This window comes from Electrophorus electricus, chromosome 7, assembly GCF_041902795.1.
Source record: "Electrophorus electricus isolate QZ-2024a chromosome 7, ASM4190279v1, whole genome shotgun sequence".
In the NCBI taxonomy this organism is placed as follows: Eukaryota; Metazoa; Chordata; class Actinopteri; order Gymnotiformes; family Gymnotidae; genus Electrophorus; species Electrophorus electricus.
Genome location: NC_137503.1, coordinates 25,713,763 through 25,736,070, shown reverse-complemented (window position 1 = coordinate 25,736,070; position 22,308 = coordinate 25,713,763). Strand labels below are relative to the sequence as shown.

Sequence of the window (22,308 nt, the reverse complement as noted above, 5' to 3'; positions counted from 1 at the left end):
GCGAGTGTCTGACCATCTGTTAACGGCCAGGCCTCATCTCCGGGCCACCCTCGCTGCGTCTGCCGTCCGTGACGCGCTTGACTCAATTAACAGGGCAAATATAACCTGGCCTGCTGAGGGTGGTGCTGAGCTGTCCGACGGGATCTGGGTTGTCCGCGACGGGCTGGCTCTGCTCTCGGTCAGCCTCGCCAAAGCAGCACCAGCTGAGAAAATAAGTCAAGCGCTTAAGCTAATTGGTTGGCTCCTTAATGAGAAGCAGAAAGGGAACAAGCTAGGGTGCCGGCCTCAGGAACCTCTCCCCTCCCCCCGGCATGGGCAGCGAGGGACACTCTAGCTGTAAAGCCGAGCAGGACGTCCCTTCCGGAAGGCTCCATGGAGAAGGGGGAGGGGGGTCTTTCTTCAGAGACCAGCAGAGAACATCTGTCTTTAAATGGAGACGTGCTTTGATGAAGGCGCTCGGTAAGGCTGACAGCAGGTGGTGGCGGCCCATTGGTCACTGAACGTGGATCGTGGGTTCCGTCATTGTGCTGTTTTAACCTGGAGACGCTTATGGAGAGCACCCACTCCACCCAGTCGGCACACTGTAAAACAAAACCTAAACTGAAAACCTAGACTGATGGTCATCAGTACATTATATACCTTTGATTGTGTCTATGTATGTGATAGAATTAGCTAGCCGTTAGGCTGGATAGCAGGCTAGTGAAGGTTCCGGTGGGTTTAAATGTCCTGTGAGTGACTGGAGACAGCTGAGGATGATGTGCGTAGGACGCGTGTTGTGATCTGTGGCTGTGATTGGTGCTGTGTGTGTGTGTGTGTGTGTGTGTGTGTGTGTGTGTGTGTGTGTGTGTGTGTGTGTGTGTGTGTGTGTGTGTGTGTGTGTGTGTGTGTGTGTGTGTGTGTGTGTGTGTGTCGGCTGGAACGTGACACAATACAGAAATATTGTACCCAGCTTTCCCAGAGTCGTAGCGTTCCCAAATTCCCAACATCCCCAAATTAAGAGAATTTAGAACAGTAAAAGAAAACCAGCCCGCATGACACTGAAAGCAAAGGAAAAAAGAATTAATTTCCTGTTTCTATTACCCTGCATAAAACTTAAATATAATTTATTACACTGTTAGGGGGAAAAAAAACTATTAAAAAGGCCACTGAAACATAGCTTCCTGATCAGTGACTTCACCTACAAATTTGTCATTCTGGCATATCATGGCTATATCTGTGACATAAATACTTAAAAAATGTCTTAATTATTAAAAAGAGTTCATTATTTTTTTAAAAATAGTCCCATCCAGCATAGTTTCCATCTTTATCTGCGCTGTGACTTTAAAGCATTTTTAAAGGTTTTTCTGTGCTGCTTTTAACATGAGTGCATCGTTTTCTTTCCTTTTGCACAATTTTCTATCCTCCAGAATCTAAAGTTGGTATCAGAAGGCTGCAGTAACCTGAAGAAGCAAATTGAGATCGCTCACTTGTTCGGCGTTCCAGTTGTCGTCGCTCTCAATATCTTTAAGTAAGGACAAGACCTACACAAACAGGCCCAAACGAATCCCCTCTGCTGTTTGGGTGCCCTGTAGCTACGTCACTGCCGACCTCACGTAAAGGAGGGCTTTGGTTTTCCTCCCTCCGAAGGACCGACACGCAGGCGGAGATCGACCTGGTCTGCCGCGTCGCCCAGGCCTCCGGGGCGGAGGCGGCCGTGCCGTGTCATCACTGGGCGCGGGGCGGGCGGGGCTCCGTGGACCTAGCCCGTGCGGTGAAGGAGGCGGCGGCGTGGGAGAACGGCTTCCGCTTCCTGTACAGCCTGCAGGTGAGCAAGCGGCCCCCGGGTTTTGCCACGCTGAACGGATGCTGTCTTTCCGCGCCACCGCTTGTGCGGTTATGACCCCCTTTGACTGTGCTCTCGCTATCTGAACCACTTTTGGCCAGGGGGTTGGTGCTGTCCTCGTCTCGCGTGCTTTTGAACTGGGACTAGTAGAACCAGTGTTTAACCCTAGCTGTGTTCTTTGCTGGGAAGCCCTTTAGAAGCTCTGACCCCTGCCAACGGTTAAATATTGGATGATCCTCACCGCCTGCTGAGCGACTCAGCTCTGCGGTCATGTGAGCATGGAGGAGCGTGTAGATGGCCTGTGGAGAGTCGCCAAATATGTAGCACGCCTTTGACATTTCAATTGGGCAGGCCATGCGAAATAAGCACGGCGGTCTTATGTCATCGGTGGAGCACGTGAAATCAATGCACAGCATACTGCTAAAACCCTTCGCTCGGAGGTGGTCGGGCGAACGGCTGGAGAAGTAAGACTTCGCGGAAAGCACAAGACGAGTGACGTAATTAACTCCTAAGGATCCAGCTTTATATCTCTAAAACGCCCAGTGTGATGACCCAAGCGCATTGTTATCCACTAGTCGTTATCCGCTGGTTTATGCTGGCTAGGTCTGATGTTTTTTTCTTGAAAGATGCGAGCAAGTGTACGAATATGGAGGTGTGTTTGAAATTGAAGAATGAGGCAGTGCTGGCTGGGTTACTCTGGTAGAATGCAGAGCTAGATTTAGTAGCAACTACTTGCAGGACCGTGAGCAATCAGGCTTCTTCCAGCCGTACTGTGCCGGTGGCTTACGTGCCCGGGCACCCTCCTTAAGGAACAGGGACACAAGCCTTGCGTTTGAGTTGGGGGATTAGCGGTGAAAACATCAGCAGCAGGCTGAGGAAGTAGTGGCTTTTGATTAAGCCCATTCGAACAGTTTGTCCGTTATCCGATTAGCCGACCCCACACTGCAAGTTTTTTGTGTTTTGTGGGGGTGCGGAGGATGAGGTTTATGTGCATCCAAGTTCAAGAAGATCAAGCCTGCCATTGAGGTAGGACATCAGCGTGTGGCTCCATGCCGTGACCCTGAGAGATGGCACACTTTATGACGATCTCTTTCTCCCTTCTGAGATCAAATGACTAAATGATCCCCCCTTTCCCACAGACCCCTATCGCGGAGAAGATTCGCACAATCGCCCAGAAGGTTTACGGGGCCGACGACATTGAGTTGTCTCCCGAAGCCCAAGCCAAAATTGACTATTACAATCAACAGGTGAGAAGGGTGGAAGCAATTCCACATGATGGGGTAAAGACGTGTAAAGACATCGTCTGGTTCACAAAATACTCAGAGCCGCGTTAATACATCCGATAAATGTTCTAAGTAAATAATATTGATGCGTGATCTGTGACCTGTCCTCACAGGGATATGACACTCTGCCTATCTGCATGGCGAAGACCCACCTGTCCCTGTCTCACATCCCTGACAAAAAGGGCGTGCCCACCGGTTTCATCCTGCCAATCAGAGACATCCGTGCCAGTATTGGGGCAGGGTTTATATACCCATTGGTTGGAACAGTGAGTAATGAGCACATTGTAGAACCCTGTTATATTTCCATTTCTATTTATACCTTATTGCCACCTTGTAGTTCCTTCCAGATTATAATTACAGATGTCTTTTTTTCAATAAATTAGATTAAGAAATATTAAATATTCATCTACCTATGTGAAGCATTGAAACATACACCTACTTCCCTGTACCTGTGTTTTAATCAATGTGGAGACACAAACTAGAATTTGTTGAACATCTAGGCATTTGAAGTGAACTGTAAAAAATGAACCCTTTCTTAGAAGCACTTGTTCAATTAATTGGCAAAGGTTTTGTGCTAAACTGACCGCGAGCACAAGACATTTTGTTTTCGGTCCTTTATTGTCCACCTGTCTCTTCTGGTGCTCCTTCCGTCTGGCTGTTTCCCTCTTACACTCTGATCATGTGCCCAGCACTGTCTTCTCATCCTTTGTTGCACTTGGTACCAGAATTCAGCTTCCACCCATGATCCGTGGCCTGGCGGGGGGGGAATGAGAGAGAGAGAGAGAGAGAGAGAGAGAGAGAGAAATAAAACATAAATTCCATCACTTCTCTGTTCCACCACTTTCCTGTTGTTGCACCTGATAGGCTGGTATTTCCAGCCTAAGGCATCCAGGCCTTCCTGAGTGACTCGTGTTCACAAGGCTTGTGCTCAACGCTCTGCTAAGCTCTGTTCTGGCTCAGTGTGCATGATCCAAACAAGGAGAGGTCTGTCCAAACATCCGCATTAAGTGGTGAGGTCAGCGCCGTGTTGGAGCGGCGCAGCCCGGACGTGTGTCCTTCTCCTTAATCCAGCCGTTCACTGGGGCCCGGGGTCTCCAGGTTTCTTCTGTTTTTCCAAAGCCCAGCCGGAATGCCTTGGGTGCCCCTAACCCCGTGTTCTGGGATTGGCATGGCTGGAATCTTCCTCCTTGCATTCCATGTATCCATGTTTACATTTTTATTCTTCTTCTATCTTCTATCAAGCGCTCCAGCAGGACTCGGTGTGGCTGTCTCTTACCATTTGAAGAGAAAAAAAAAGGCATTTGTTGAATTGGAAGAGAAGTTTGGTAGCCTTCTGATATTTACACAATTTTTCTCATATGTGCCTCTTATAGGACTAGTTTATACCTGCTCATTTGGTTATTTCAAGCAGTGTTGCAATGTAATGGGTTGGGAAACTGTTGGTTTAGTTTTATTTAATTATTTCTGCCCCTGTGTGTGTGTGTGTGTGTGTGTGTGTGTGTGTGTGTGTGTGTGTGTGTGTGTGCGAGCAAGAAAAACAGCCCCTTTTTTTATTCGGTACAGGGTCTGAGGCTGTTTACCTCGCCCAAACACTGCTCATCACCTATTAGCCTCTTCTTTGCCGTGTTGTGTGTGCGCGCGCACATTGTTTTCAAGCCAGGCATGGCTTGGGAGGTGTGTTTCCACACTACATCCTGGCTACGCCGGGCTCTGTGGGGTCATGGCCGGGGCGAGGCGGACGCCCCTGCCGCATGCTGGAAGGCGTACAGCTGGGCCCCAGCGCTTCGCCTTCACTTGCTTTCATCTCCTCTCACCTACTGCAGGCCACGGGGCCGGGGGCTGAGCAGGGGCCCATAACCCCTCACCTACTGCAGGCCACGGGGCCGGGGGCTGAGCAGGGGCCCATAACCCCTCACCTACTGCAGGCCACGGGGCCGGGGGCTGAGCAGGGGCCCATAACCCCTCACCTACTGCAGGCCACGGGGCCGGGGGCTGAGCAGGGGCCCATAACCCCTCACCTACTGCAGGCCACGGGGCCGGGGCTGAGCAGGGGCCCATAACCTCTCACCTGCCTGTGATTCACTGCCAGCCCTTTCTGGGCACTTACCTGGTTTCTCTAGGTTTATTTACATTTTTAAAATACTGCCTATTTGCTCTTCTTCTGTCTGATAATATGCTTTAGAGTGATGGCCAAGAACATTCACTAAACACGCGGTTGTGATAAGCTGCATAAGTGTGGTAGCTGCATGAAACCTCAATGGAATTTTAAAACACCGAGGTGCTTGAGATGAATGTGGACATGCACATCAGAAATGGATTGAACTGTTTGTTTGTGTTTACGTTTATGTTGACGTTTTCTTACTGTGTATGGGTTTCGAGGTTCTGCCAGGGCCACCCTGGAATTGTAATTCAATTATTTTCTCTCTGCCGACAACCCTGTGTTTCTGCGTCAGGCAGCTGCTGCTGTTGCTTGGGCTATACGTACAGTCGGTCGGACAAGCGATGGAGCTCTCCCAGTGATGGCCGGCCCCCGAGGGACCGTGAAGTAGAGGGGAACAGGGGGAGGACCCAGCTTTAGGAAGTGCATGATATCATATACAAGATATGTGAGGCAGGGTTCAGCCAGAGAACAATGGAGCTCAAGGAATTCCACTTCCCTGCAGCTTCACCTCGGTGCACCGGAACAGATAGATGGTGATGGCCCCGAATCAGTGAGACTGTCCAACTTCCGTGTGTCAGCTGCAGGAAGGTTTGGGATGGCTTTGGGAAAATTTGGGATAGCTTTGTTACAGTGGCTTTTCCCCATAGTTTTCAAATCTTAAGGTCTGATTCTAACCCTGCCACAGCAAACAGTTGTCAATAGCAAACGTGTGATTGTATTGTAAGGTATGGACAAATCCACTGATTTCCTCCTGTAGACCATTCCTCCACATCGTAGAAAAGTGATTAAAAAGTGATTAAGCTTAACCTTGTTATTGTAGCTCCTTACAGGGCCTCGGGCTTTGACAGTGACAGTCTGTTTCCTGGGTGCAAAAGAACAGCAGGGTGTTCCTGGTGTTTCATACGTTCCTGCAGGCAAATGCCAGGTAGAGCTCAGCGACGCTGTCACGCTTACACATACTGCCATTTCGCGTGCCTTTAAAAGGCTCTACATTTGCATTAAGGTTTTGCACTTGCATTTTATAGTCAAATGAATCTAATCTATTATTTTAATGGACAAAACTTCACAGGCTAAAAGGTTGCATCCAGCATGCTTTTGGCTTTCAAAGACCTTTTAATACTCATATCTCTTAAGTACTTAAGCTCAAAGTATTGTGGTTGGCCATAATTTAGTTCCAATATTATGATGTTACGAAAGGTGCATCTGTTTCCAGTATTAAGTGATAGATGTTTCACTTTAATGAGTTTGAATGCCCTTTGTTACTTTGCCAAGGAGGTGGAAGCCCAGTATTCCTCACAAGGTTAAACTTTCTGCAGTTGTGCGCATGCGCTCAGCAAGTGTGGGAGAAATTAGTCTTCTTGGCGGTTGTGGTGGATGGACTTCTATCTGGCGAAAGAATAATTATTGTTTAGCAGCATACTGGCCAGGGTCTGCACAAGTACATGTAATGTTCCGACCGGACAATCGCCCTTTTGCAGCTGTCCATTTACCGTTATGTCAGCGGACCCTCGAGGATATTGTGTTCTCTGTGGTGATGTCAGGATTCAAAGTAATATAACGCCATGTGAAGTCATTGCTAAGCTTCGATCCCAGGTGTCCACTCCTTTGTGATGTTAAATACAGCATTCCACTGTATTTCTCAGGGTCTCTGAACGGTGGCATGGCTGAAACTGAAAGGAGAAAAAAAATGACTGTTTTTAAAGACTGTCTCTGTGCACCTGTCCTGTCTTTCATAGACAACTCTCCAACTGTTTTGATCTCTCTTTCTGGACAAAAGGCAGAAGCTGCATCCTCTGACAGGAAATTGCTTGTGAACCCCGCCTCATCCTCCACTCGGACGCCTGTTTACTCCAATAAGCCTGTAAACAGTCCCTAAATCATCAGGCATACGAGAAATCTCCCTTTCAAGATGACTCCATTCTTGGCTATTGTTACAGCCGAGGAAGAAAGAAGTATGTTCTAAGAAGAGATGGGAATAAAGGCTTTTGGGCGAAGAGAGGAGTCTGGGAGTGGAGAACACAGCTGTGCTACTGGCGTGTCTACCAATCAGTTAGTGGCTTTGACTAATGTGCATGGCATTAAAAGTTTACTGCGTGCTACAAGGCTGCAATTGTTAGCTTCTCTCAAAGGTCACTTCCAGGCTCCAGAATAGCATGTTCAACTCCTTGCTATGCCACCAAACAAATTTACTGTAAGGCAGAGTATTCAGGATTGTGAGCTGTTTGATTGTAGATCACACATATTGACCACTTTTCACATATTCCAGTAAGCCGTTCCTTGATTTTCCTAACCCTTCGGTTGATTTCAGATAACTTTGTCATGTGCTCTTGTATGATCATTCCCTGAAGTTCCTTCCCTTGCCTGCATCTCCTATTTTGCCAATCATTTGATTTTAATTTGCAGTATTTTGAGATGGGTTTTAACCTAAAATAATTAACTTTGTAAGATGACCACTCACTCCAAACATGCTGTCTCTGGCAGGATAAGTGCTATGGCCCTGATGACACACCCAGTAAAAAGCACCCTGTGTTAAGATGGCAGACCTTGGGCACACCATGTCTGGTGGAATTGAGTGTCTGATGGCTCACCTTTTAATTGAAATTCCTTTTGCAAGAATGTTGCAAATTAGTTAGAATTTATAAATTGGTAATGTTCTGCAGTAAATCTTTAAGGCAGTATCCGATAAATGTCATCTTAATTACTAGTTGCATTTTATGTTCTGTATCAAGTTTTCCTACAGAGCAGTGGGACTAAACTGTGAGGGAAGATTCAGAGGTCCTGCAAGTGTGTGTTTAAAGAACACACGGGTTTTAAGAAGGCACACAGCATTTTAAAGTTACACCTGATACAGTGGTGCAGTGTAGAAGTTGATACTCATTGGGTAGCAAAGTGAATTAATTGTTCTTCTAAGAACAAAATTAGAATTTGAATCAATTTTTAGTATTTGTTAAAGAGGAAGTATACAGGGAAATCTTGCTAACTAATTCCAGTTTAAATGAATGTAAAACAAGACTGTGTATGTGAGACACGGGAGGTGGCCGTTGTATGTGCTTTGTGCCTGCATGTCACTCACTAGCAGCAAAGTCTCTGCGTCCAGGAACCCGTAAACTGGAGTAAAGTATGTTATTTCAGACGGACCTCTCTTATAGATTAGTCATGGAAAGTGAGAACCGTGTGAGTTTTCCTTCAGTATCATGCAGCGAAAAGGTTCTGGCATGAAATGTTTGACTTAATTTTCCATACTTGACATCGTGCATGGTGTGAAGCTACGATGCTGAAATGGCAGATTGTGCAGCCCTCCCTACCACCTTTGGAAGAGTGGCTTTCGTTTGGACATTTTAGGCTGTCTCGCTAAAATTACCCTGCATTGGGGGTTTGGAGGTGTGTGCCAAGCAGTCTGGAGGTAACCCAATTTGCTTAGAATGGCCATTGATTTTCAGTTTATTTTTAGCATCCTTGTACATACACACTGAATATCCCATGTCTGGATAGTGCAAGTGGAACTTAACTTTGTAGAACTTTTAAGTAGATGTGGCCTTGATCCTGAACACAAGTTCAGGTGTAAATTCACCTAGATACAGACTTCTTGAGGGTAGAGTCACTGATGACCGATGAACTTTCGGATTCTAATATGTTGCTTTGGGTTGCCTAATGTTAAGACTACATGGTTTCAGACTGAACGTTTGCGTTTCTGCACCCGAGCTGGACAGGCTATGCGGTGCACTGGATGATGAGGTTACCGTGGTGACGAGAGGGAGGTTGAGCTGTACGTGGATTGTTCCCACCCACCAAAAGAGAGTTGATGTTTGTTTAAGCAGTGGAGTTGTGGCAGCCAGACTACACGGGTGACCTAGCAGAATTAAAGCTAGCATCTTTACAGCACTGAGACTATGCCATCGCTGTCGCACCGGTGCCTGACCAGGTTACAGCACCCTTTTTTGATCATTTCATCATCATGACTGCTCCTCTGGGTGCTTCTGTAAGTTGTGGCTGATATTTGAAATCGAGTGCATTCGGGAAATCTAAGTGGGACGTGATATTAAACTCTGATGCTCTCAGAAAGACATGGATTACCTCTAACGGTCAAGTAAGAAAGCGTTGTTTTTATTTTTTCATTTGATTGTTTATTATTTAATGCAAATATTAGGTAAACCAGAATTCATTCATCTTAACTTGGGATGCCGTTTTGTCGAGCATTAGGCAGAGTCTGAGATACAGGCTTTTTACATGGCTTGCTGTGGCCTTCTGTACAATTTAAGGTGCTTTGTTGGACCCTTATGGTTTTGTGCAGTGATTCTTTGGACATCATTTCATCGATAGATGTGCCAAATAAGTGTAAGAGTATATGATTGTACAATGGAGCTGAAATACAAAAAGCACATTTGCAAGCCATCAGTGTGGATCATAGAAAGTAAATTTTAAAATCATGGTGATAGCTGATTTTTCTGATGTAATGATTGCTTGTATCCCACAGATGAGTACCATGCCAGGCTTGCCAACACGACCCTGTTTCTACGATGTTGACCTTGATCCGGCTACCGAGGAGATATCAGGCCTCTTTTGAGTTTCCTCATGTTGAACACACACTCCCTAGGTAAGCTGTGCAGTAAGGGTGCTGCATGCAAATTGTTTTAGTGTACAGTGGCTGGTTAACAGTACTAAGGTATTTCAACCCATATATCTGTAAGAGTTTCAAAGTCATTCACCTTTTTATGATTAAATGAATCTGTGTTTGTGTTTCACCTCTCTCTGTTCTGTGGCTTTTCCTTCAGTGAACCTGCCATTACCAGTCATCTCGTACGTAACGACAGCAAGGCTAGCAGCCAGTTCCCTAACTGCTCAGGCAGTCAGAGGACCAGTGCCTTTTCCAGACATGCCTGATACTTTTCCAGCCTTCTGCGTGCTTTATTCACACAAAAAAAACAAAAAAACACGTTCTATGTGCAGTCGTATGCACATAGAGAAGAAAACTGCTTTGAGTCCTTTTTTTTTCTTGTTGTACCAGATGTCTGTAATTGCAGTGTTGAATTTTACCAGTTGAGTCAGTAATTGTAAAGAAAGACTAAGATTAATCCTGTGTGCGCATCTTTGTGTTTAGATTTCACACTCCCAACATGTTTTAAAACTGATTGTATTTGAGTTTATTTCCATAAGGTGCATTTCAACAAGGTGAAAAGCATGATTATTTGCCGAAAAGTACTCGTTTCAAAACAGAAATGGTCAGGACCAGTTCTGTATTTTAGACAGGTGGGAAAAAAATCATATTTAAGTGCATTCAAGCTGATTTGATCTACTTAAAGACTGAGGCTATGCTGTTTTGTTTTGTTTTTTTTAATTAAGCATTAACATTTTTAAGTTCTGTGTTCTAAGTCTTGCGCACAATGCTTTTTATGCAGTTTTTGTTTTTTTAACACACAGGGCCTAACATGGAATATCTTAACTGCCGTATGTCCTGAGGAAAGTCTGTGATGTTTACCTCATCTCTGACACACTTCTGTGTGTCTTATAATAAATGTACGTTTATGTAAGCTGGCAGGTGTTGTTTTGATTCACCACCCAGAATAATTTCTTGACAGAGCCTAAATGCAACCACTATCATTGCCATACTAGCAGGGGTATTCTATAGTCTAACGGGTGTGTTTGGGGGGGGTGTTTGTCGTCTCACATGCACATGTTGCATGTTTCTGCGTGCCATTGTTGTTCCTGACATTCCACATCTACTTATCTGTTATGCCCACTGCCAAGTGACCATAGCGGGGGGTGAATTCCATTCAGTGTTGCATTAGTCCTGTGTGTGTGTGTGTGTGTGTGTGTGTGTGTGTGTGTGTGTGTGTACTGAAGGCTGTTTTTTAGTGTTGAGTGAAAATGATTGGGCAAACATGCATGCTGTGGGTACCACTGTACCAGCCGTTGAGAGTAGCTTTTATGTAGCATAAACAAAAATAATAATACAAACTTGCACATTTTGATTTTGTTTCATGTTGCTAGAACTGTAGTGAATAAAAGAAAACAGTCCAATTGCTATGTAAAAACAGCATGAAACATCACACTGGGGACTGATTTCCATCACAACAGTAGAGGCTGTTGATTCTGTAGCTGTTATTGTGTTCTCGAGGGGTCGTGTTAACAGACTCAGGCAGCCACAGTGACTATGTTTAATTAAAACAAGACGAGAAAGCAAGATCTTAAGGCCTTCAAAGGAAATTCCATCTTTTCAGTGGTAGAGGATGAATTCCATTGAGCTCATCCACTTAAATACACACATGCACAGAGGATTACAGAGCCCCCTGGGTGGCTTTCACAACATTTCAAAATGGAACCTGCTACCTTTGGTACTGTAGCCAGCCATAATTAGCAGGCCAACATGACCATTCTCCCCGGATCAGTCGCATGTACTTACCATCACTTGCCAAGAGATTGTTTCCACACGCACGAGTGTGTGGGAATCCAGTACCCACAAGCACACATGAAAATTCTCACAGGTAAAATGCCAGTAACATTTAGGCTGTAAACAAATACAACGAAATTCATTTGCCAGAAGATTAATTCATTTTGGTGAATGATGTTAAGATCAGGTTTCACTGTAGGTATAGCAGTACTTTAGAATAGACTGTTCAATATTATACCCGGTTAACACTGTGTCTGTAATGAAATCGAGTCCAGTTCACAGCCAAGTTTAACATTTTCTATGCTCACCTGATCCAGCTCATTAAGGGCTTGACAATCCGCTAATGATTTGGATCAGATATGAGCTGGATAACTAGGTCACAGCCTAGCAGGGTAAACACTTGACTGTTGTGCTGTGTCCCTCCAGGACTGAAGTTTGACACCCTTGCGTTGAATAGAGGGCACCGATGCTGCCCACAGGTCTTTCAGAGGGCCCTCATGTTAAAGTGCGAGCACTCCCACACACTCAGATCTATTTGATGTCATCTTGAACCCTGCAAAATCCTAAAGAGTTGGAAGAAGCAGCCAACCCATTGCCCATTCACTCACTCGAGGTTGAAATCTGGCTGCAAGTATGTTATCTATTATGATCTCTGTTATTCGGACACGGTTTGTCATTTTCTCCTCACAGTAAATGGTAGTGTGGGCTAAAACCCGTTTGGACCATGACAGTAAAAGAAAACGATAGCTCTGTGTGGTTCGTGCACAGGTGGATAGGTTGGGTTCCAAATGGACAAGTCCGCCCAAGGATTTTGTCTTGCGAAGTTGCTCAAATCAGCGGGAACAGTCTGGCTTTGTCCGCCACGGTGTCGACCACGTTAGCAACAGTGGCCCCCTGCCACATGTAGCAGCCAACACAAAGCTCCTCTTGCAGTCTATGCATGTAATCTAGCATGTCAGAAGTCACAACGTGTGATTTAACACAACCAGCTGTAAGTTCAGGAAAGTGATTTAAGTGTTTAAAGGTAAGGTGAACAAAGCCAACCGTGGGTGACGTGACGCTGTTGCTATAAAAGATTATGACCTTGTTATAAAAGGTTATGACTTTTACTGTTGTTGATTGTTCATCTTTATAGATTTCTAAGGGTCAAATGAGAACTGTTCAAGAACAGTTCAAGAACAGTTCATTTGAAGTGTGTTCCTTAGAAGAGTATCCATGCTTAAATGCTGGAGCGCGTCCCCATGAAATGCACTAGAGAGCTAAAATGTCATTTAGAGTTCGGATATTCCTGGCTATTCGTTCTTTCACTCGATCCTTAAAAGGTTGTTTACTGAGTAAGGGGTTTATGAGATATAAAAATTACTCTATGTGTGTTTAAATTTAGAGAAGCTTTAAGGGTCAAGTACAGCCGTTCTTTAATTCTGGAAACATTTATAGCTGATGCCAAAATTAACTCCTCTTCTAAAATAAGTTAAATCTAAATGGACCTAAAACCATTTTAGTTAAAACTTTAGGTGCATATTTTGCTGTAATGCTTATTGTTGTAATCTATTAATTGAACCATAGCCATTCTATACTATAGGTAAAAGTTTCTTGTCATGATGTAGAGTTTTATAGTATAATGAGGTTAGGTCTACTCATTTTTTAAATTTCCAATATATTTTATTTGGTTTTTAAAACATTCCAGTCGGTCTCTTCACGTTCACATACATACATGATCTGGAAATGTTAAGAATATACACAAAAATGGGGGGGGGGTGTCTCTGTAGCTCATCCAGTGTTGGTTATGTTAGGGTGTGGTTCAGTTTCAGCAGCAAACAGCATCCAGATCGGCATCACACTGCAAGAAGTGGGAACACATTTTCTGGATGTTTCTCCTTGGATCTTGGATTGTTGGATCCTTTCGAGGATACGGTGATACATAACATCCTGGATCCAGTGGGCACGAGAGCGTGCCAAAGTGCCTCCACTGTAGAAGAAGAAGCTGTCTGGTGAGTACAGTGGTAAAGACCATACCACACTAGATGGCTCTATTCAATATGATACAAGGATGTCTGCTGAATAAAACACTAAGAGGTTCTAGCTATAGGGGCAAACAGGACATATTTGAGAGAATGTCAGTGTTTAATTATCCAATGTTTGGGCATTTCCAATACACATGGATTAAATAAGATGGAGATCCATGTCATGTCAGGTAAACATTGAACATGGGCGGCAAGATGTATTCACACAGAGCAATGCTAATAAATACCAGAAATAAAGACAGTACACATGTCCTAACACATCTTGTCCAGGATAGTGGAGATGACACTGAGTACAGAATATCAATAAAATCTAAAAAGGCAACGATGCTACCAGTGAAGCAGACATGTGAGACAACAGGCGTAATGTGTGTTTGAGCACTGAAGGGGAGGACCTTGTGGTGGTGAGGTACAGTGAGCAGGGAGTATATTGTCTGGAATGAGATAGGACTCCAGAGTCCACAGAATGAGTGTGCAGTGGAGGTCGGTTACCTGACAGCCCAAGGGTAGCGACCGTCCATGAGCATATTAGCACCGTCACCAGGGTGCTCGGCTACTGCCCGCCAGATGGCAGGGGCCAAGCAGCGTGTTGCTGGGAGGTGCAGCAGGGCTCTTTCCTCAGGCTCCTCTTGTTGTTCGAGACAGTGAAGGTACAGTGATGGGCTGGGTTGTTTCAACTCGCTCGGCAGTTGTGGTGCAGACCGTGATGCAGAAGGTCAGTATACACTCTAGGCCCCTGTGTAAATTCCAGGATGAACAGACCGATGACTCTTCGGCCTTCACAGCAAGTGCAGGGACTCGTGCAAGGCGCATGGTCCCATGTTCCATCCCTCAGTATGCAATAAATTCATGCGCCATTTATTATTGAAAGTCACAGGTCTACCAGATGACTCATATTATCAGAACAATTTTATTTATCTTTGTTCCATTTTGAGGTTACTTTGGGGTTTTGATTTTTAACGATATTTTTAACTACAAATTATGAAACATCACATCTTAATTCTTGCATTAATTTTGTGATTCCATTGCAAATTGTCATTGCAGTCTTTGTCAGTCAAAGCATGCAGTTCTAAATTAAGCTTTTAGAACTGTTTTTTTTTTTTTAAAACCAGAACTACTGTAAAGTGCCACAGAAACCTGGAGTGTGTGAACTCGGTTGTTAAATCCAAGCGACCTGTCATTTGCACAAGGTTTCTAAACCAAATAACCGGCTGAGTGGCCAGAGGCACTCACAGAGACATAGCTGCTTGGCTGGGGCGGATCGCGTGGAATCCTCCAGCGAGTCAACTTACTATCAAGCCCTTCGTAACTTGCCATTTCCTCAACTTTTCCTAAGACGCACGTTTTTTTTCAGTGGAACGCACCCTTCTCTCCCCTCTCTGTCTCTGTGCAGTGCAGGTAAAATGACCAATAGTCTGAACCGACCGTTATTCAGAATAAAATAACACCGAATAAAGGACGATGCTGTTTATACAGGCCACTGCTTTGATGGAATTTCAAGTGCGCACGCAGGTGCTCCGATAAGGCACGCGGTTGTTTTGCTTTTCATCTTTATATAATGTGCGTACCATTTCCCGTAAATCAAAGCCGTAAGTAAGTCGCAGTCTCACAAGTTTTTTAAGTCAAGTGGTATTGGTCTGTCTTGTTGCATCTGATGCTGCAAGGCGTGTCTGTGCTCTTCATGTGATATTGAGCGGAGGAGGGGCCCTAAAAGTGATTGCGGGCAGACCGATTCCATCCTTCCAAAAGCCAGACAACCCTCAGCACGGTCTGCGGGCGCACTTCAAAAGGGCTCGTTGGACGCTTATTACTTTATTGAACGTTTTGTCTTCATCTCCGGGCGAAGAGTGGAGAAGCTTGGGTCTACATCATGGGAGCGACAACATCTGTGCAACGGGACGCCAAGAGCTCCGAAGATGCTGCAACCGATGAGCGGTGCACGGAGGTGAACGAGAGCCGGGATGGGGAGCTCGTAGACGAAAAGGTACCTGGAGACGACAATCGTACGCCCGCAGTGTCCGCGCTGTTTTTCACCTGCGTCTGCATGGCTTTCACTAGCATCCTTATTCGGGACCGCACGCCTTTGCTCGCGTAGCTAGTGTTGGAGCGAGGCGTGTAGCTGCACCTGACCTTTTATTTTGAATTTATAGATTCTTTGCTATAAGATCGTTTCCGATTTGCTCAGTAATATATCCACGATCGTTTCGCCAGTTAGAGCATCGCATTGTTTGGTCAGTCCCTGAGTTTTATTGGTGGCTTAGCCCGCAGTCTAGTCATGTATTCTCCGCAGTGATAAAAAGATGAAGTGGCCGTGGCAGATTTGCGTCGGGCCACAAGCACATGTCCTCTGTTTGTGTGTTTAAACATTCGGAACAGTTTTCAGACCGAAAACGATATCCGTCAGTCTGCTGTCAGACAAGTTGTTAATATGTTCATTACTGTACTGAGATACAAAGTTGACAAGGTAGACACGATTTCATACAGCCTTAGATTTATATTATATACACAAACCCATACATACACAAACACAGAGGAGAGAAACGAGACAGAGCAGGGTGTGTCTGCATGAGGTGAGCCATCTCGTCACCCTCCCTTCTAAGGATGGAACTAAAATCAGTGGGTTTGGAGTTTTGTACTTTTCCTCTCCCATGTTGAAAGCTCACACTAAAACCTAAAATGTTACAGATTCTTGATACAGTTTGATATATTTTGTCATGTCAGTAGCAAGACTTATTATATTGTAGCATAAGGTAATCACAGCACCAATGTCATGAGTTCAGTTCCCAGGCAGTACACATGCTGTCTACTGTTAAGTGTATGTAAGTTGCTCTGCCAAATGCTACAAATGTAAGTTACATTGGAATGAACAATATGATATGACCAATAAAGCACCAAATATTATGGCAAAGAGAGGCAGCATTAGGTAATTCTGCTCTGACAGCCAGAGAGAGAGTCAAATAGCTACCACTAACTATATATAATAGTGGATCAAAAACAAACACAGACACACACACATACACACACAAATGGAGAACGTGTGAATAACTTCAGATGTGGTACCTGCGCTGCGTTCTGTATGACATCATCACAAGGCTTTACTATCTTTAAACTTTTCAGGTTGCACTACTTATCTCAGGTTGCAGTACTTATCGACACACTGATGTAATTCCGTTCCCCAGACAGCAATTTGTGCTGCCAATCAGGTCAGACATCTGTTTCTTTAGCATCTTTAATAATTTAGCAAAGTTTTAAAACATTTGGGTCAGGGTTGAAGCTGACCTCTTTGTGGTTGCTACTTGCTGTCTGCCTCCAGAGACGCCTCTTTTCTCCTGTTTGATACAGCCCCTCGTCTTTCGTTTCACTCTTGCTCTCTGGTCGAGGGGTGACAGGGATACTGCCATAGTGGCACTTTTTTTTTTTGGCAAACACTGTGGTTTTGTTGTTGGAATGTCAGATATGAAAATTTGCAAAGCGGCGCACAAATGGTCTGAAAGAAGTATTGTGGTGGAGGGCTTCACCCTGAACTCTGAGATTATTGTACATTCCTGAGCTTGATATATTGTATAATTGAAACATAGCAGATTGTAGCTGAGCAGTTTTGTTCATGTCTTTCCCAATGCGATGTTTGAACAGCCTTCGCCCTGATAAACACCTCTCCAGAGGCCCCGAGGTCTCTTTCATCAATGGCATTCCTCACCTTTATACTAGTAAAGCAGGGTCCGGTATATAATGTCATATACTGGTTTTGGTGGTACCTATTATCAGGTCTGATTCTTCCTGAGTGATAGTTTAATCTGGCAGGATGGTATATGGTACCATAGAGCCTGGATGGCACTGTGATCCCTGCCAGCTGCGCTTGAACAGGTGTGGTCTGAGAAGGTACTATACAGGCCAGCCTTTCAGCAATGTGTGTGTGGGTGTGTGCGTGCGTGTGTGTGCAAGTGATACGAATGATATGAGTTCATGTTTGTGTGAGGCACACTACAGGAGATGTGGTTGATAAACATCCTCTCTGGCGACATAGGAATTCTAGCAATGTCTCTCTCCCTCTCTTGCTCTCTAAAAGTGGGTTAGGCCTTGCATGGGTATAGACACTTTTTTTCTTTCTCTAAAAACTCAGTTCACATCAGATAAGACAGAAAGAAGGTTTGGTTTATGGGATATTCAGTTCCTGTAAAAATAGCAGGGTCTAAGGAGCTCTCTCTCTTCCTCTCTTCCTCTCTGTCTAGTTTTTGAACGCACTAATATGTTCACCAACTCCCATTATGTCCATTATGTCCCTTTCATGTTGAGAGGCGTTCCACTGGCTCCATTTTAAGCCAAATATTGTCTCCAGTCCAGAGTGAAGCCACAGATGAGCCAGTGCTCACACACACTCACATATTCGCACACAAAATACACACAAAACACACTTCCGTGCATTCTAAGTGCATGCATCAACAGTTGAATGTTTGCACAAACACATACATGCGCACGAACACAGCCTTTATTATCCATTCTAAAGTTATGGCATGAGGAATTGCGTAAGGCTTTGTACTGAAGTGCACTGAGAGCGGAGTGGTGTGGAAGAGCGCACAGACAGAGGGTCACAAGGGATGAGACGGGAGAAGAGCAGGGAGGGATATAAAGAGGCAGGAGAGGGAAGGGGCAATACAGAGGGTCCATTGAGGATGGGCTGGAGGGCAACTCCGGGGGCCGAGGGGCATCGTGTGTGCAGTAGTCCAAAACGTGAGAGGGAGAGAGGGAGGGAGGGAGGGAGGGAAAGAGAGAGGGGGAGCAAGACAGGGGAGGAGAGACTCATAGGCAGGTAAAGAGAGAGAAAGAAAGGGAAGAAGAGGGTGGGAGAGAGACTATAGAGGAGGGCGGGAGAGAGACTGTATAGAGGAGGGCGGGAGAGAGACTGTATAGAGGAGGGCGGGAGAGAGACTGTATAGAGGAGGGCAGGAGAGAGACTGTATAGAGGAGGGCGGGAGAGAGACTGTATAGAGGAGGGCGGGAGAGAGACTGTATAGAGGAGGGCGGGAGAGAGACTATAGAGGAGGGCGGGAGAGAGACTGTATAGAGGAGGGCGGGAGAGAGACTATAGAGGAGGGCGGGAGAGAGACTATAGAGGAGGGCGGGAGAGAGACTATAGAGGAGGGCGGGAGAGAGACTATAGAGGAGGGCGGGAGAGAGACTGTATAGAGGAGGGCGGGAGAGAGACTGTATAGAGGAGGGCAGGAGAGAGACTGTATAGAGGAGGGCGGGAGAGAGACTGTATAGAGGAGGGCGGGAGAGAGACTATAGAGGAGGGCGGGAGAGAGACTGTATAGAGGAGGGCGGGAGAGAGACTATAGAGGAGGGCGGGAGAGAGACTGTATAGAGGAGGGCGGGAGAGAGACTGTATAGAGGAGGGCGGGAGAGAGACTGTATAGAGGAGGGCGGGAGAGAGACTATAGAGGAGGGCGGGAGAGAGACTATAGAGGAGGGCGGGAGAGAGACTATAGAGGAGGGCGGGAGAGAGACTGTATAGAGGAGGGCGGGAGAGAGACTGTATAGAGGAGGGCAGGAGAGAGACTGTATAGAGGAGGGCGGGAGAGAGACTGTATAGATGAGGGCGGGAGAGAGACTGTATAGAGGAGGGCAGGAGAGAGACTGTATAGAGGAGGGCGGGAGAGAGACTGTATAGAGGAGGGCGGGAGAGAGACTGTATAGAGGAGGGCGGGAGAGAGACTATAGAGGAGGGCGGGAGAGAGACTGTATAGAGGAGGGCGGGAGAGAGACTATAGAGGAGGGCGGGAGAGAGACTATAGAGGAGGGCGGGAGAGAGACTATAGAGGAGGGCGGGAGAGAGACTGTATAGAGGAGGGCGGGAGAGAGACTATAGAGGAGGGCGGGAGAGAGACTATAGAGGAGGGCGGGAGAGAGACTATAGAGGAGGGCGGGAGAGAGACTATAGAGGAGGGCGGGAGAGAGACTATAGAGGAGGGTGGGAGAGACTATAGAGGAGGGCGGGAGAGAGACTATAGAGGAGGGTGGGAGAGACTATAGAGGAGGGCGGGAGAGAGACTATAGAGGAGGGCGGGAGAGAGACTATAGAGGAGGGCGGGAGAGAGACTGCATAGAGGAGGGCGGGAGAGAGACTGTATAGAGGAGGGCGGGAGAGAGACTATAGAGGAGGGCAGGGGAGAGACTGTATAGAGGAGGGCAGGAGAGAGACTGTATAGAGGAGGACGGGAGAGAGACTGTATAGAGGAGGGCGGGAGAGAGACTGTATAGAGGAGGACGGGAGAGAGACTGTATAGAGGAGGGCGGGAGAGAGACTGTATAGAGGAGGACGGGAGAGAGACTGTATAGAGGAGGGCGGGAGAGAGACTGTATAGAGGAGGGCGGGAGAGAGACTATAGAGGAGGGCGGGAGAGAGACTGTATAGAGGAGGGCGGGAGAGAGACTGTATAGAGGAGGGCGGGAGAGAGACTATAGAGGAGGGCGGGAGAGAGACTGTATAGAGGAGGGCGGGAGAGAGACTGTATAGAGGAGGGCGGGAGAGAGACTATAGAGGAGGGCGGGAGAGAGACTGTATAGAGGAGGGCGGGAGAGAGACTGTATAGAGGAGGGCGGGAGAGAGACTATAGAGGAGGGCGGGAGAGAGACTATAGAGGAGGGCGGGAGAGAGACTGTATAGAGGAGGGCGGGAGAGAGACTATAGAGGAGGGCGGGAGAGAGACTATAGAGGAGTGTGGGAGAGACTATAGAGGAGGGCGGGAGAGAGACTATAGAGGAGGGCGGGAGAGAGACTATAGAGGAGGGCGGGAGAGAGACTGCATAGAGGAGGGCGGGAGAGAGACTGTATAGAGGAGGGCGGGAGAGAGACTGTATAGAGGAGGGCGGGAGAGAGACTATAGAGGAGGGCAGGGGAGAGACTGTATAGAGGAGGGCAGGAGAGAGACTGTATAGAGGAGGACGGGAGAGAGACTGTATAGAGGAGGGCGGGAGAGAGACTGTATAGAGGTGGGCGGGAGAGAGACTATAGAGGAGGGCGGGAGAGAGACTGTATAGAGGAGGGCGGGAGAGAGACTGTATAGAGGAGGGCGGGAGAGAGACTATAGAGGAGGGCGGGAGAGAGACTGTATAGAGGAGGGCGGGAGAGAGACTGTATAGAGGAGGGCGGGAGAGAGACTATAGAGGAGGGCGGGAGAGAGACTGTATAGAGGAGGGCGGGAGAGAGACTGTATAGAGGAGGGCAGGAGAGAGACTGTATAGAGGAGGACGGGAGAGAGACTGTATAGAGGAGGGCGGGAGAGAGACTATAGAGGAGGGCGGGAGAGAGACTATAGAGGAGGGCGGGAGAGAGACTGTATAGAGGAGGGCGGGAGAGAGACTGTATAGAGGAGGGCGGGAGAGAGACTATAGAGGAGGGCGGGAGAGAGACTGTATAGAGGAGGGCGGGAGAGAGACTGTATAGAGGAGGGCGGGAGAGAGACTATAGAGGAGGGCAGGAGAGAGACTGTATAGAGGAGGGCGAGAGAGAGACTATAGAGGAGGGCAGGAGAGAGACTGTATAGAGGAGGGCAGGAGAGAGACTATAGAGGAGGGCAGGAGAGAGACTGTATGGAGGAGGGTGGGAGAGAGACTGTATAGAGGAGGGCAGGAGAGAGACTGTATAGAGGAGGGCGGGAAAGAGACTGTATAGAGGAGGGCGGGAAAGAGTCCGTATAGAGGAGGGCGAGAGAGAGACTATAGAGGAGGGAAGGAGAGAGACTGTATAGAGGAGGGCAGGAGAGAGACTGTATAGAGGAGGGCAGGAGAGAGACTGTATAGAGGAGGGCAGGAGAGAGACTGTATAGAGGAGGACGGGAGAGAGACTGTATAGAGGAGGGCGGGAGAGAGACTGTATAGAGGAGGGCGGGAAAGAGTCCGTATAGAGGAGGGCGGGAGAGAGACTGTATAGAGGAGGGCGGGAGAGAGACTGTATAGAGGAGGGCGGGAGAGAGACTGTATAGAGGAGGGCGGGAGAGAGACTATAGAGGAGGGCGGGAGAGAGACTGTATAGAGGAGGGCGGGAGAGAGACTGTATAGAGGAGGGCGGGAGAGAGACTATAGAGGAGGGCGGGAGAGAGACTGTATAGAGGAGGGCGGGAGAGAGACTGTATAGAGGAGGGCGGGAGAGAGACTATAGAGGAGGGCGGGAGAGAGACTGTATAGAGGAGGGCAGGAGAGAGACTGTATAGAGGAGGACAGGAGAGAGACTGTATAGAGGAGGGCGGGAGAGAGACTATAGAGGAGGGCGGGAGAGAGACTATAGAGGAGGGCGGGAGAGAGACTGTATAGAGGAGGGCGGGAGAGAGACTATAGAGGAGGGCAGGAGAGAGACTGTATGGAGGAGGGTGGGAGAGAGACTGTATAGAGGAGGGCAGGAGAGAGACTGTATAGAGGAGGGCGGGAAAGAGACTGTATAGAGGAGGGCGGGAAAGAGTCCGTATAGAGGAGGGCGAGAGAGAGACTATAGAGGAGGGAAGGAGAGAGACTGTATAGAGGAGGGCAGGAGAGAGACTGTATAGAGGAGGGCAGGAGAGAGACTGTATAGAGGAGGGCAGGAGAGAGACTGTATAGAGGAGGACGGGAGAGAGACTGTATAGAGGAGGGCGGGAGAG

General features: G+C 47.0%; 2 protein-coding genes across 14 annotated transcripts in view; both read left to right on the top strand.

Annotated features, from left to right (window-relative positions):
* The window catches only part of mthfd1l (methylenetetrahydrofolate dehydrogenase (NADP+ dependent) 1 like), a 29,907-nt gene extending 19,113 nt beyond the window's left edge, over nucleotides 1–10,794 (top strand). For all 9 annotated transcript variants that reach the window (XM_035524297.2, XM_081716894.1, XM_081716895.1 and 6 more), the window contains 6 exons: nucleotides 1,407–1,507; nucleotides 1,627–1,804; nucleotides 2,962–3,069; nucleotides 3,219–3,371; nucleotides 9,741–9,860; nucleotides 10,039–10,794. In XM_035524297.2, coding sequence (XP_035380190.1) covers nucleotides 1,407–1,507; nucleotides 1,627–1,804; nucleotides 2,962–3,069; nucleotides 3,219–3,371; nucleotides 9,741–9,830 — 630 coding nt within the window. In that variant the 3' untranslated portion in view covers nucleotides 9,831–9,860; nucleotides 10,039–10,794. The remainder of the gene's footprint in view (nucleotides 1–1,406; nucleotides 1,508–1,626; nucleotides 1,805–2,961; nucleotides 3,070–3,218; nucleotides 3,372–9,740; nucleotides 9,861–10,038) is intronic.
* Nucleotides 10,795–15,390: 4,596 nt separating this feature from the next.
* akap12b (A kinase (PRKA) anchor protein 12b) overlaps nucleotides 15,391–22,308 on the top strand; it is a 42,725-nt gene continuing 35,807 nt past the window's right edge. For 4 of the 5 annotated variants that reach the window (XM_081716981.1, XM_026998363.3, XM_026998354.3 and 1 more), the window contains exon 1: nucleotides 15,391–15,659. In XM_081716981.1, the coding sequence (XP_081573107.1) occupies nucleotides 15,546–15,659 (114 nt within the window). In that variant the 5' untranslated portion in view covers nucleotides 15,391–15,545. The remainder of the gene's footprint in view (nucleotides 15,660–22,308) is intronic. The other variant, XM_081716979.1, reaches the window with a different exon arrangement.